The sequence below is a fragment of the Acinonyx jubatus genome, chromosome E2 (genome assembly GCF_027475565.1).
Source record: "Acinonyx jubatus isolate Ajub_Pintada_27869175 chromosome E2, VMU_Ajub_asm_v1.0, whole genome shotgun sequence".
Lineage (NCBI taxonomy): Eukaryota > Metazoa > Chordata > Mammalia > Carnivora > Felidae > Acinonyx > Acinonyx jubatus.
Window position 1 is genome coordinate 17,987,142 of NC_069396.1, and position 14,316 is coordinate 18,001,457.

The 14,316-nt window shown below is 46.4% G+C and overlaps 1 protein-coding gene across 13 annotated transcripts in view; it reads right to left on the reverse strand.

The window, feature by feature from the left end:
- The window catches only part of PRMT7 (protein arginine methyltransferase 7), a 45,867-nt gene that overhangs the window by 3,278 nt on the left and 28,273 nt on the right, over nt 1–14,316 (reverse strand). For 12 of the 13 annotated variants that reach the window (XM_053211306.1, XM_027076052.2, XM_053211305.1 and 9 more), the window contains 8 exons: nt 11,150–11,391; nt 10,745–10,925; nt 7,137–7,264; nt 6,566–6,701; nt 5,511–5,594; nt 4,667–4,714; nt 3,957–4,046; nt 65–226 (listed from right to left, as the gene is read on the reverse strand). In XM_053211306.1, the coding sequence (XP_053067281.1) occupies nt 65–226; nt 3,957–4,046; nt 4,667–4,714; nt 5,511–5,594; nt 6,566–6,701; nt 7,137–7,264; nt 10,745–10,925; nt 11,150–11,391 (1,071 nt within the window). The remainder of the gene's footprint in view (nt 1–64; nt 227–3,956; nt 4,047–4,666; nt 4,715–5,510; nt 5,595–6,565; nt 6,702–7,136; nt 7,265–10,744; nt 10,926–11,149; nt 11,392–14,316) is intronic. The other variant, XM_027076056.2, reaches the window with a different exon arrangement.

The following is a 14,316-nucleotide window of genomic DNA, read 5'->3' on the forward strand; positions in this document are numbered from 1 at the left end:
TCTCTGCAAGAAAATAAGGACCCCCAGCCCCTGCCCTTTCTGCAACAACTTCTGAGGGGCCTACCCTGAACTCCACGACCACAGTGTGCAGCGAGGCAGTCTGGGGCATCACCACAGCACCAGGCCCCAGATGCTGGTCCACGGCAGTCCTCACATACCAGAAGTACAGGTTGTGCCAGGGCAGCAGGCTGGTAGTGAAGAATGGTTCACCCAGGAGGAGAGAGATCTGGCAATCAGAGCAAGAAGGGGGGCCAAGATGTCAGAACGATTTTGCTAAAGGGTGAAGGACAGGTCACAAGGTTCATGGGAAACATGGAAATAAAAGGGCATCCATTCCCTCAACCAACAAGCATGCCAGGTCTGCACCTTCCTGAAGACACAAAGATGAGCAGACATGAGCCCTGTCCTCAGGAGTGCAGAGTAGAAGAGGGAACAGACAGGGCTGGGGTTATCCTTGTACAGTGTGGTTTGACAGAAGTGAGGAAGGGACATGTGGAGGGACCCCAGGGTTGGGCCCTTCATGGGAAGGGCCAGTGTAGATAACATCTTCCTGAATGGCATCCTGTGGGTAGATTCCCATTCAGCTTATCATAACAAACTGTTATCAGTGCTCCTCTAGCAGTCTTCCTCAGTAGGTTCTGAGCACCACAGAAGTGGGGACATTGGCAGCACAGTATCCCCAGCACTTTGCAAAGTGCCTGGCTCAGAGCAGATGGTTAGTATATATTTGCTGAGCAAATGAACAAATGTATGAGTAGGAAAAGCAAAGGACTGGGGATTCTAGCAGAGGTATGCAGGGGAATAAGCATGGGTGTGAGAGCAAGGCCCATCAAGAGCTTGTTACATGAGTATGCAGGGTAGGATGGTAAAGGGTGAGGCCAGAGAGGTGGAAAGGAGTTAGGTTGCCCAAAGGCAGCTTATGAAAGGTCAAGGAGGCTGGACTCCTTCCTGATGGTAAGAGGGGATCTCTAAAAGCTTTAACTGGGGGTTCAAAATGAGAAGGAATGTGTTTTAGAAAGAGCCCTCTGACGACCATGAAACATATGGAGAGACCACCCACAGGGACTTGGGTGAGTACTGCAGTGGTCCAGGAAAGGCGCAGGGAGTGTACAGAAGGAAGGACTGGGAGACACAACAGATGTGGAGGACACAGGGCACCCAGGGCTGGGCCCAAGCAGAAGGACCTCAAGGGAGGGGCCGATCTGAGATGACATCTAGGTGTCTGGCTGAGGTAACAAAGATGCAGATGGAAACACCAAAGACAGAAAAGAGCTGGTCCTGAGTATTCCCTGCCCTGCAACATCAGAACAAGGCAAGAATGCCTGCTCTCACCCCTTCTATTCACCACACTAGTCACCTAGAGTCTAGCCAGCGCACCATTATCAGTGGCTTATAGAAGTGGAGTAGCTTTCTTTTTAACATTTATTTCTTTTTGAGAGACAGAGAGTGAGCTGGGGAAGGGCAGAGATGGAAGGAGACAGAGAATCCAAAGCAGGTTCCAGGCTCCTAGCTATCAGCACAGAGCCCAATGTGGGGCTCGAACTCACAAACTGTAAGATCGTAACCTGAGCTGAAGTCAGATGCTGACCAACTCAGTCACCCGGGCTCCCCAGAACTAGAGTAAGTTTTTAATCCTCATCTATTGGAAAAAAAAAGGGCAACTTGTACTGAGTGTTCATGGCAGCATCATTTATAGCAACCAAAAAACAGAAACAACTCAAGTGTCCAGCAACGAATGAACAGATAAACAAAATGTGGCCTATCCATGAAATGGGATGTTATTTAGCAGTAAAAAGAAATGGTAGTACTGATTTATGCTACATGGATGAACCTTGAAAGAAGCCAGTCTCAAACAGACTACACATATCCCATGATTCCACTTACATGAAATGTCCAGAATTGGCAAATTCGTAGACAAAAAGTAGACTGGTGGTTCCCTAGAGGCTGGGAGGGCAGGGGGCAAATGAGAAGTGACTTCTAATGGGTATGGGTTTCATTTTAGGTGATAAAAATGTTCTAAAAATTGACTCGTGATGATTGTACAACTGTATGAATATACTAAATCATGGAATTTCACACTTTAAGTGGGTGAACTGTATGGTATGTGAATTAGATCTCAAAAAAACTCTCCTTAAAAGAAAAGGCATAGGGAGAAATGGGCAAAAGACCTGAAGAGTGATTTCAGCTAGCTAGACATGGAGCAATTAATGGGTGCAGGAAACGTATTCAACACCAGTGGTTACTAGGCAAATACAAATTAAAACTCACACTCGTGAAAATGACTGTAATAAAAAAGACAATACCAAGTGCTGGTAAAGATACAGAGAAACTGGAACCTTCGTGTGTAATGGGGATGTGAAATGGTATGGCTTCTCTGGACAGTTTAGAAGTACCTTAAAAAGTTAAACAAAAATACTACACAACCCAGCAATTCTAAGCTTAAGCATTTGAGGAAACTGAAAACACATATCTTCACAAAGACATATATCAACGCTCACAGCAGTATTATTCTAGCAGCCAAAAATGGTTAAGCGTCCAAATTCAGCTTAGGTCCTGATCTTGTGGTTTGTGAGTCTGAGCTCTACATGGCGCTCTGTGCTGTCAGGGCAGAGCCTGCTTTGGATCTTCTGTCTCCCTCTCTCTGCCCCTCCCCTGCTCACTCTTTGTCTGAAAAATAAACAAACATTAAAAGAAGAAGAGAGAAGAAGAGAGAAAGAGAAGAGAGAAGGAGAAGAGAGAAGAAGAAGAAACAATCCAAATATCCACCAACAGGTAAATGGATAAACAAAATGTGACATGCATATTATTCAGGATTAAAATGTAATAAAATACTGGCACATTCTACAACACGGATGAACCTCAAAAGTGCGACTAGTGAAAGAAGCCCAACACTAAAAACCATGTATCGTTCTACTCCATTTATATGAAATGCCCAGAAAAGACAAATTGATACAAAGAAACTAGATCAGTGCTTGCCTGGGGCTAGGGGCTGGGTGATGGAAATGCTCTAAAACTAGAGTGTGTGATACTTGTACATCTCTAAAAATTTATTAAAAAATAACTGTACACTTGAAATGGGTTCATTTTATGGTATGTCAATTACATCTCAGTAAAGCTGTTAAAAAGCTGGTGAAGAAAGGTGATGGATTCCAGCTTGAAGGGCCTGCAGGATATGCAAGGAAAGCATCCAGTGGGCACTTGGACATGAGAGATTTGCAGACCCAGCTTTGGAGGCCAAAGATTCCCTTATGGGAAAGGACATGATCACCTAGAGAGAGAGGAGACACAGAGGGAGAGGAGAGGACAGGGAGAAACCATCAGAAGACTGCTATGGAAGGATCAAGTGAAGGAAGAGAAACCCATGAAAAGCTCAGGAAGAGCAGCTAGAAAAATAAGAGAAAAACCTGGAAAAAGCAGTCTCTTAAGGCCCTAAAAAGAAATGTGTTGAGAAGGGAGAGGCCCCTGAGTCATGAGGGCCCAGGGGGCCAGTGAGAGGAAAGGCAGCAGAAGACTGTGTTTACATCTCAGGATTACTAAGGGGTGGGAGTAGTTTTAGAAGCAACGGGTGGTGGGTGGATTGTGTGACAAGACCAACCGTAGGGGACAGAAGATCAACTGCCGAGGTGGCAGGAAGTAAGCAGAACGGTGAAAAGTGAACCAAAATAACAGGAGTGAATGGGAGCTGGAGCACTGTAAAGGGATAAGGCAGAGAGGCCACAACAGGCGGCTATTCATCCTAACAGAACCATTCTGTCCTCACTCGGAAGGAGCAGAGATCGGTCAGAGTTCAGAGTAGCTCATGTATTTGCAGACCAGACATCTATGCAATGCCTCACCACATTCCCACAGGGGCTGAGTTAGGTATGGGACCCACTGTATGGCCTGAGAAGAGAAGGGGGACTCAGGCCATCTCGGTGCTGTGCTGTCCATGCAAATGCAGAGCCCCTGCCACTCACCTTTTTACCCTCCAAGTCTGCAGATGTTAACAATTCAGGCCGTTTCTCTATTATATTAATTTTATCTTCCAAGTGATTAGCCTTGAAAATCTTATGAGGAAAAAAAATGAAAGTATTGTTTTTGTCCAGAAAAAAACATCTCAAAGTTGTTTTGTATGCTTGCAGTTTTCTGGCCAAATTGTTCTAAGCACCACTTTTATCTGCTTTGTGAAAATCCTCTCCTCCAGGGGCATCCTGTGCACCAAGCAAAATGTTGTACCAGCAAAAGAAATTTCTCTTACAGACGTATCAGCAGGACTTAGCAATAGGCTTGTAGTTCTGGTAGTTTCCTTCAGAAAGGAAATCAAAACCAATCGATGGCCAAGGGAAGAAATACCATCATGGAACCAATCAGTCAGGTCAGCTTATGAGTGTTGACTCCCTGGGCACTGGGTCCCAAAAACAAATCATAAATTCAGTTATATCACTGCAAAGATTGCAGCTTTTTTAGTTTTATGTGAAGCGAGGAGAAAAGCCATAAAAAATAGAGTCTAAATGTTTGCTGCTATTCAGCGACAGCCCCAGAAGACTTCTACACCGGCTCTCAAGGTGGGAACTCTCACCAGCTCCCTTACTGCCAAGACAGCATCAGAGCAATCAATCCCACACTCAGCAAGGCAGGCCCCTGACCTGCCTCCCCGCCCGATAGTTTAGTAACAACAGTCACTTACTTTTTTCATCAGTCTATGAGAAGCTGCTGAGCTCTCTACTGTAAATACCTAAAAAGAATACGATGCTATTAGAGATTCATTTGACAAAGAAATTAAAGATTAACGGGCGTCTGGGCAGCTCAGCTGGTTAAGCATCTGACTCCTGATTTCGGCCCAGGTCATGACTTCATGGTTTTGAGTTCGAGCCCTGCATCGGGGGTCTGAGCTGAGCATGGAGTCTGCTAGGGATTCTCTGTCTCCCCCTCTCTCTGCCCTTCCCCCACTCGTTCTTGTTCTAAGTAACATTAAAAAAGAAGAAATTAAAGATTTAAAACTGGGGCACCTGGGTGGCTCAGCTGGTTGAGTGTCCAACTTCGGCTCAGATCACGATTTTGTGGTTTGTGAATTCGAGCCCCACATCAGGCTCTCTGCTGTTCAGCGCACAGCCCACTTTGGATCCTCTGTCCCCCCATCCGCCGCCCTGCTCTCTGTCCCTCCCCTTCTCTTTCCCTCTAAATAAAAGTTTGAAAAAATTAAAAAAAAAAAAAAAGGTTAAAACCCAACAAGATAATTCCAAGGCAGAATGTACCACCTACCAAGTCTACCTGTGCTCACTACCCACTGAGACAGCAACCACTTTCTGCACTGATGCTAGCAAGGAGCACTCAGACACTGGAGCTGCAGCTATATGGGAATAGCTACAGCCTGACTCCTGCCTGCACACGGAGGCAATAAACCCCAAAGCCCCCACATGCATGGCAGCTGCACTTGCAAAGGCCTTTAGTCACAGAACTGTGTACCCAGACCATGTGATATTCAAACTCAAGAGCTGCCCTCAGGAAGCTGGCAGAATGCGGTCTGGTACCTGCTCTGCCCCAAGGTGATGGGCCAACAAGGAGAGCAGACTGCCGTCACTGACACACAGGCAGACACTGTCTGGCTTCAGCACCTGCAGGAAAATAACAACCTCAATACGTTTTCTTATAGCCGGTCAAGAAATTCTTGTTGGAAAACTGACAGAAACACTTCCTTTCTCCTAGCCCCATTAACTCACTCTGTGATCATTCAATCTACCCCTCAACACCCAGCTGGATCTTCTTGTAGCCCCAGACTTGTGCTTGCCTTGTAGGCAGTAAGCAGCCCCCACCCTCCAGTGCAACCACCTCACCCACCTCTCCCTACCCAGACCTCACTGTCAGGAGAGACTATCCCCAAGCTGTCCTACAAGGCCCACCTGAAGACCTGCCCCACTTGCTAGAGGCCATCTCTCAGTTTACCATAAGCCTCTTCCCTCTCTGGTCACAGAACAGACAGCCTGGGCTTTTGAGTGACTTGCCAAAGGCAGGGATTACTTTATAGGTCATAGATCCCTTTGAGAGAAACTTTAGACGGCTGGGATCTTCCCTCGTGCCAAAATGCATGCATGTACATATGTGCACACATATTTCTGCATACAACTCCAAGAGGTCCAAAAGACACTTCTCCAAACCCTCTGTATAGTCCTGAGCTGAGAGACTCCTGCTACACGCAGCAGGGAGCAAAGGTTTCAGGCAGGAGAGTTACATAACCAGACTCATATTTTAGAAAATTTTAGAAAGAATGCAGCAGATGAAAGGAAGAATGGGGTGGCTGAATCCACTGGGATTATCCACAGGAACTACTAGTGACCACAAAGGCAAAGTGTCTAGAGGGACAATGGCAGCGGCTGAGGTAAGGCTCCCAGGCAGAGGTTCTCACAGGACAGCAGAGAACAAGCCCTCAGAAAGTCTAGTAACATGCTTCCTGGCTACTATCTGAGTGCCCACCCAAAAGCCAGGTAGTACAGAAATCAAAACCTGCAAATTATAAGCAAGCAATGACCTGAGGCCCATGCTACAAACTCCTTCTTGACTATAACCACCCAAGGGGCTGGACACTTACTGTCCGCAGAGCCTGGATGTATTGATCAGTTCTGTCCTGATCGTTGATCTCTCCAAACCGAGGCCGGTTCCAGAGCAGGTGAGCTTGGCAGTCACACACGGGGCGTGCTGGATAGACTCTCCTGTCCTTTTCAGGGCTAAGCCAGGAAATAGACACACATGATGAGCATAACCTGCTAGACACCGGCAAGCATGAAGGCATGGCACAGAGATGGGCATAGGGATCTGCCCCACTAAAACTGAAACAAGCCATGGTGGGCACACCCACATCCTCTAGAGGGCATGAGTCCAGGAACTGGCTTTCAAGTAGGCATTAGAGGTTGGAGGGTCCCCCAACCCGAGACTTCTCATTCATGTCTCCCCCAAACAGGGGCCCTGCAACCAGGGCAGTCTCTTCTAAGAACATGCCAATGGGCACTAACACATCTACTCACAAACTCTTGCTCTTGTTTTATTCTGTTCAGACACAAGCGTGCCCACTTGTGCCTCTACACTGTTTATAAGGCGAACTTACGTAAGTACACAGTATCACAGGCCCAGTGCTTCCCCCCACCACAAGACTTGGGGCATACCTGGTCCTCTGGAGGCTGTACCATACACAATAGTCATCGTGGTGCGCTACCAGGTAGATGCTTGAGCCTTGGACAACAGGCTCTTCTTGTGGCAGGAAGTACACACACTGCATCCAGTGGTCCCGCCACTGAAATAGGGAACAGAGATATCAGCTGTCCCCAAGTTGCAACAAGAGCAACGTCTCTAATCCAGGAGCCAAAATCTAAGCCAAAAATCAGCTTGCAGGGAGACCATGCTGTGGACTACAGATGACTACTCTTGCCACAGAGATAAATAAGAAGATTCTCAAGTCAGAGAGGTTCATGTCCTGAAGGCTTGCTGGCTTCAAGGATACAGCCCAGGGAAGCAGTCTTCCGGAAGGGTTTAGGAGAGGGGACTCCAGCCTCTCTGTCATGTGTGTGTATGTGTGTGTACATGTGCATGCCTCCACCTCACGTGTGTGCACACACAAAGGAAGGCAGAGAGGGAAGGGGGAGAGAAAGTAAACATGGCAAATGTAAATAACTGTTACATTTAAGTAAAGGGCATCTCAATGTTTATTTTCATTTATTCTATGGATTTAGAATTTTTCAAAATAAAAAGTTGGGGAAATAGTACAGAAAGGTTTTGTTCTGTTTATTCTTTTGAATTAAATAGTTTTTAAAGACCTGGAATACTCTAAATTGTGAAACATGGTATACAATGATCCAGAGTCAACTTAATACGCTGTGTTGATCCTTTTTGACACTATAAACCCCACATACAGGATTCTATGCTAAGAAAATGCAAACAAAAAAGGAAAAAAAGCTATATTCTCAGGAACACCCTTATTACAGATTTATACTAGCAAAAACTGGACCAAATGTCCAGCAGCTCAGAAATGGGTCTACAAAATCTTATTCAGAATATTCACAGACACTGAAAATGGTAACTATCATGACTAGTGCAGCATGAAACTAGAAGTCAGCACTGACAAAATCTGTGCATATGGAAAGAGATCAAAGGAAGGGAGTTCTTAGCAGTGACAGGACCCTGAGTGACTTTGGATTCATTTTAGTTTTACACAAGGTTTATTACTCTCATAACCTTTAAGCCTCTTTTTTAAAAAGAAAGAGCTGTCCTAAAAAGTGGATGCCTGGCTCAATTCTGATGACACAAGCATGTACTCATTCTCTGTCATCATCAGGAACTAAGAAAAACTTGGCCCCTGGGAGACTCCATCACTGCTGGGCGCAGACCCAAATGAGGCTGACACCAGCCTTACTTCTCAGGAAGCATTCCGCCCTCCCCAGATTTGGATCTAACTAAAACGCAGGTGAATGACAGCCCCAGGTATCTAAGATGTCTATTTGAACATAAAAGCTAGAAAATGACAATGTAACTAGACACACTGTAGAATAAGGAAACACAAGGAGGAAAAAACAGATTCTCTAAAACCTGTAGTTCATTCCTTACTATGCAAATTGATCCAAAGACAAAAGAAGCCGTCCCCAACCCCTCCCGGGCTCCCATAAAGCTCCCTGATCATCAAGTCCTTCTCAACAAGCCAGCCTCCCAGGTTCTTAAGCTAAAGGTCTGCTGACAGAACCCACTGCCCAAGGTGAGACAAACTGAATATATTTCAAACCAAGAGCAGTTTAGTGAAGTCAAGAGAGAAATGCATTTGCAAGCAGCTCTTCACATTTCTAACAGTCCACAGGCCACCACTGGTAAACAAAGGGCACAAACTACAAAACACTGGTAAAGGAAGGACACAAAGTCAGGAGACCTAGGGACAAGCATCCACTACTGCCGCCTAAATAGAAGGCCCTACTCCAATCACTCACTGGGTTGGGTCTCAGTCTCAGTTTGGGCAGTATGTGGTTACCCAGCAAGTCTTCCACGGGAATTCAAGAAAATATACATAGTAGCACTTTGAAGATATGCAAATGAGATCACTAGCATTTTGCATTCTTATGCTAATTTGTATCCTCACACTCCCAAAGGGAAAGAAAACAGCCCAGCGTTGATCTCAATTCTGTAGAAGAATTCTGACCCACGCCCTCCTCCCACCCCCAAATACACCCTGAGCCTGCAGAGGACCAGGATATGCCGAGGAAGTTCATACACACTGCTTGGAGTCACACAACGCCCAATGCCAGACAAGTGGAGGGCAGAAGGGAGAAGAGGGACCTCAAAGGCCCGGGAGGGGGGAAAGGGACCAAGTGCAATCCCGTAGCAGTCATGACCCTTTGGCCTAAGCAGTAACTCAGAGAGCAGGGGAGCAGCTAAGGTCATCCTTAGAAGTCACACTAGAACTAGCAGATGAGCAATCAAGATAAACCCAGTGCCCAGCAAATGGTTAACAGGACAACAAAACACAGAGAAGAGGATGGTGCCCCAGGGCCTCCCAGGCGGAAAAGGAAGGCTTGATTCCTTGGCCCTGAACAGGCACCTTTCCCACTTTTTTTCCCTTTAGGTGTGCATATAAGGGGTGGACAGCACGTGCACTTGAGAGAAAATTCAAAAGATATAAAAAGATCATGGAGTAAAAAGTAAGTTTGCTTTTCACCCCTAACCTCTAGCCCCCTTCCCAGAAGCAACCATTTTTACCAATTTATGTGGATTCTTCCAAATATATTCTTATACACACCCACCACACATATACACTCATAAACACATACATCTTATTTTTATTGATACCAACATTGGCATAGCACACACTGTTCAGCACCTCTATTTTTGTTTCACTTAATGATCATCCTAGAGATTATTCTCCATCAGTGATAAGAGAGCTGCCTCTCTTAGCATCAGTAAGGATGCAGTCCCCTACTGGTGGCTTCTAGGTTGTTCCAGTCTTTTCTGTTAAATCAGGGCTGCAGTGAGTATCCCAGCACACGTCATTATACACAGACACCAATCTATCCAGAACCTAAATGTCTGGAAGTGGCATCCTTCCTCTGATGACAGATTAGGTAGGCCTCCTTGTGCTCCATGGAAGCTGTGATGCTCACTGGCCAGTTGTCCCCACAGCTCTCCCCACATTACCAAATTTCCTGAACTTCATCACTAACAGGTGGAAAATCATGTCTCACTGCAGTTTACATGTGCACTGCTCTTATGAGTGAGGCTGAACAGCTTTTCACATGTTAAACAGTACTCTGCATTTCCTTTTCTGTAGTTCACGTCCTCACCCACTTTCAATTGAGCTAGAAAAGGTACCCGTTTTTTTTTAGAAAAGCTAGATTTTGAGGCGACGCAGAAAGTAAGTCTGCAGACAGACTGTAGTCCTCCATTCCAACTTGATGTGAGGCTCCCTGGGATTACTCGGGGGCAAGGGGTGTGGGCTCTGAGAGTAGCTGTGCTAGGAGTTGGGAGAACCAGCACATCCAAGTTTCCCCAAGGCCCCCTCTGTGGCTGCTGCCTGAATTCGGCTGAGAGATCTATTTTATATCTTATTATGATAGGTAGCCTTGCCTTTTGGGGATTTTTGTTTGTTTAACTCTTCTCTGTCTGACATTGATTCTGACATAGCCCCTCCGGTCTCTAAATTCTTGTGAATCTAAGGTTCAACACGTTACTTTCCCACAACCATAAGTGGGTAAGTTTCCTGATTTACATGAAAATGTGCTCAGGTATTATCTCTTACCTGTAGCTCCTCTGGGTCTGAGTGTGCCCAGAAGGGGGCCATGCTGCACTTAATCTTCCCCTCGGGGTCCATTTCAATGTCCCACCAAGAGAGAACCACCTGAGCTCGACCAGATGCCAGAGGTTCAAACTGCCGGCTGTGGCAGGCTGCTGAGCTACTGACTTGCTTGCTGAAGTCCACACTGTGGAAGAATATGCAAGAATTTAAGTATATTTTAAGCCCACACACTCCATTTTTAAGCTTTTATGGTGACATCACTAGCAATGGGACTTGTCTGCAATGGACTCCTGCCTTCAGAAGCAGGTGACCTCAGCTAGGTTTCCTTCTCACTCATGAAGAACTTCTAAAGACCCCAATTCCACCAAATATCTTAAAGCGCCGTCAGCTGGGGTGGCTTCTTGGTACCTGAACATAGGCAGCACATCACTGAGGACAGTGAAGTCAGCGGATGACACCTGGTTCAGCTGAATGTCATAGACAGAGGGTGCACCAGGGCACCTCTCCAGTTCCAAGTGGGGGACGATGACCTGCTCTCCACAGCTGGTATGCACGGGGATAGGAAAGAGCTTATTCCACGACCACATCCTCCTGGACTCCACCAGCTGAGCATAGACAGTTGCTCTGTGAGGCACTGCCTCACAGTTTTCCTAAGTTTGTTAAAAAAACAAAAGAAGAAAAAACAAACCAGTATATTATTAGAAAATAAACCCACAGTAATCCTCATGGATCAAAAGAGGTTTGTTCCAGGCATGCCTAAGTGGCTCAGGCTCAGTCAGTTGAGCATCAGACTCTTGATTTCAGCACAGGTCGTAATCACAGGATCTTGGAATTGAGCCCTGTGTGGGGCTCCACACTGAGCATGGAGCCTGCCTAGGATTCTCTCTCCCACTTTCTCTCTTTGCCTCTCCCCCAAGCGTGCCCCTCTCCCCTGCTTGCACTCTCTGTCTCTCTCAAGAAAAAAAAAGACAGAAGAGGGGGGGGGGGGGAGAGGGAGAGAGGGAGGGAGGGGGGAGAGGGAGAGGGAAAGGGAGAGGGAGAGGGTTTGTTCCTTAATATCAGGTCAGTTTAGCAGCATCTAACGCCTTACCACTATCAGAACAGTGAACTGTTTTTGGCCTAATGTCCTTGGGAAAGGAGAAAAAAGGAACCACATTTCAAAAAGAATACATGCTATATCTAAAATGATTTATGTCAGATAAATTCCTGGCTACATGACACTTTTAAATACTTCAAAAATAACCCTTAATTGTTATCATGCTGATTAACTCCCACATCAACTTTGAAGAAAGAGTCCAAGACTTCCTGCGAAGCAGTAATTCTGGCACTGGGCTCAGAGTTTCTCTTAGGTACAGCTCTCACCCAGATGCCAGAACCTTATTGCACAGCCCAATGGACAAGTGTCCACCCTCAGATGACCTAATCTCCTGGCCTCACTGGGCACTGCCAATTGCTCCCCTTGTTTGGTTTTGGCTGAAACACCTCATCCAGTTTCCCTCCTACCCCATTCTTTCACCTGACAGCCTCTATGCACCAGGCACCAGGGGCCCAGCCATGAGGAAGACACAGCTACTACTGGAGGGAAATGACAGGCATAGGGTTTCTCTACCTTAGTACTAGTGACCTCTTGGGCCAGATGATCCTTTGGTATGGGGCTGTTTGGTGCATCATACCATGTTTATCAACACCTTGGCCTCTATCCACAAGGATGCCAATAGCATCCCCATCTCAGTTGTAACAACGAAAATGTCTCCAAGCATGACCCCTGATGAGAAGTACTGTTCTCCCCCTCTGTCTCCTTCAGAAGGCTAAACTTCCCCTGTTCATCCTTCAGAGAGAACTCCAGACTTGGTCTGGGCCCACCTTTCTCTCCCTCCACATACTCTCCCCTGAGGGAGCTCAGCCAGGGAAATTTGGTATTTCGTTTACCAAATACCACGTGTCCAAAAGCCTTCTGGTCCACTCCATTTGGCTGACCCTCAGATAGATCAAACTCTGTCTAAACCAAACAAATCACCTTCACCTCTCCCCCTCCTTCCCGGGTTTGGTGGTCCTCCCATTCAGTAGGGAACACCAACATCCAATCTAATCACCTAGCCCCAAACCCTGGCATCATCCTCAATGCCTCCACATCTAAGTAATTACCAAGTCCTTGACCACCTTCCTCCTCCCCAAGTCTACCTCTCCAGGCCCATTTCCCTGGTCTCAGCTGAGGCTCGTCTCAGCCTCAGGGCCTGGATGACCCCAACCACCTTCCAATCAGTCTTCCTACTTCTGATCTTACACCTCAACTGCTCTCCAAATGCCTGCCTGCATGAATCCAATGTCAATCCCCTCCTGTGGTAACACACTGCCTTCTGGAGCACAGGGGCCCATCTGAATGTAGCCCTACCTCCCACACTACCCATAATGCCAACAACTCACCCTGTACCAGCTCTTCTTCACATCTTTCTGCATGCTGACCTTTTCTACTGAGAATACCCTCGTCTGCCAGGCCAATACTTGATGACTCTTGAAGACAGACTCAGCTCAAGCTTTATCTCCCTTCATGCTCCCCATCATACCCTACCAGAGCGGACAGGATCTCACCCCACTGACCATCTGAGCATAACTCCAACTGTACTGTGATAACCTGCTCACCTACCTGCCTGTCTGGGAGTGCACCTTCATATTCCTGGTACTCAAAAAGGAGCCCAGAAAAATGAAGGCACTTGATAAATTTACCTTCTCAGATTAATCACTGGGTCATTCATCACCACATGGACACCAGATGGACTATCTGTTAGACATGCCAGCATCCTAGTTCCATGACCCTCAACAAGGCAGGAAGAGGGACAGGGCAATGGAAGCCTTTGTGTAAAGCCATAACTCTTTCAATCTCAGAAACAGGGTGGACAGATGGGGACAGCGATTAGAACAGACAGTGGAGGGGCACCCGGGTGGCTCAGTCAGTTAAGCACCTGATTCTTGGTTTCGGCTCAGGTCATGATCTCACAGCTTGCAGGATCGAGCCACACATCGGGCTCTGTGCTGACAGCATGGAGCCTGTTTGGGATTCTTTCTCTCCTCTCTCTCTGTCCCTCCCCCTACTTGCTCACTCTCAAAATAAATAAATAAACATTAAAAATAAACAAACATTAAAAAAAAAAATACCCCCAGACAATGGACACCTAGCTGCACAGGTCAGCTGAGAAAGGAAACTGCAGATGGCTGCCTGCACAACTCATAATTATTAAATGTATTAGAGAAAAGACCAATTGGGCAACACTAACATAATTCTAACATCCTCATTCTCTGTTTCAGGGATTCATCTAGTTGGTAGTTTTTGTTTTGTTTTGTTTTGCTTTAGCTGATAGTTTTAATGTGAAGAAACAGCAATAATTACTAACATTACTAGAAAAAGATTTCACATTTTGGAGACAATGAGACATCTCACACAGCGTAGGGATCTGTGGAACAATCACCATCACATGCTGACCGTGTGAGTAAGGTGGACTATGGCCCCAATTGCCCTGGAAGGAGCCACATTCTTCATTGTGCGAACACCAAGAATCCCCAAAGAGGGCCCCAGACTG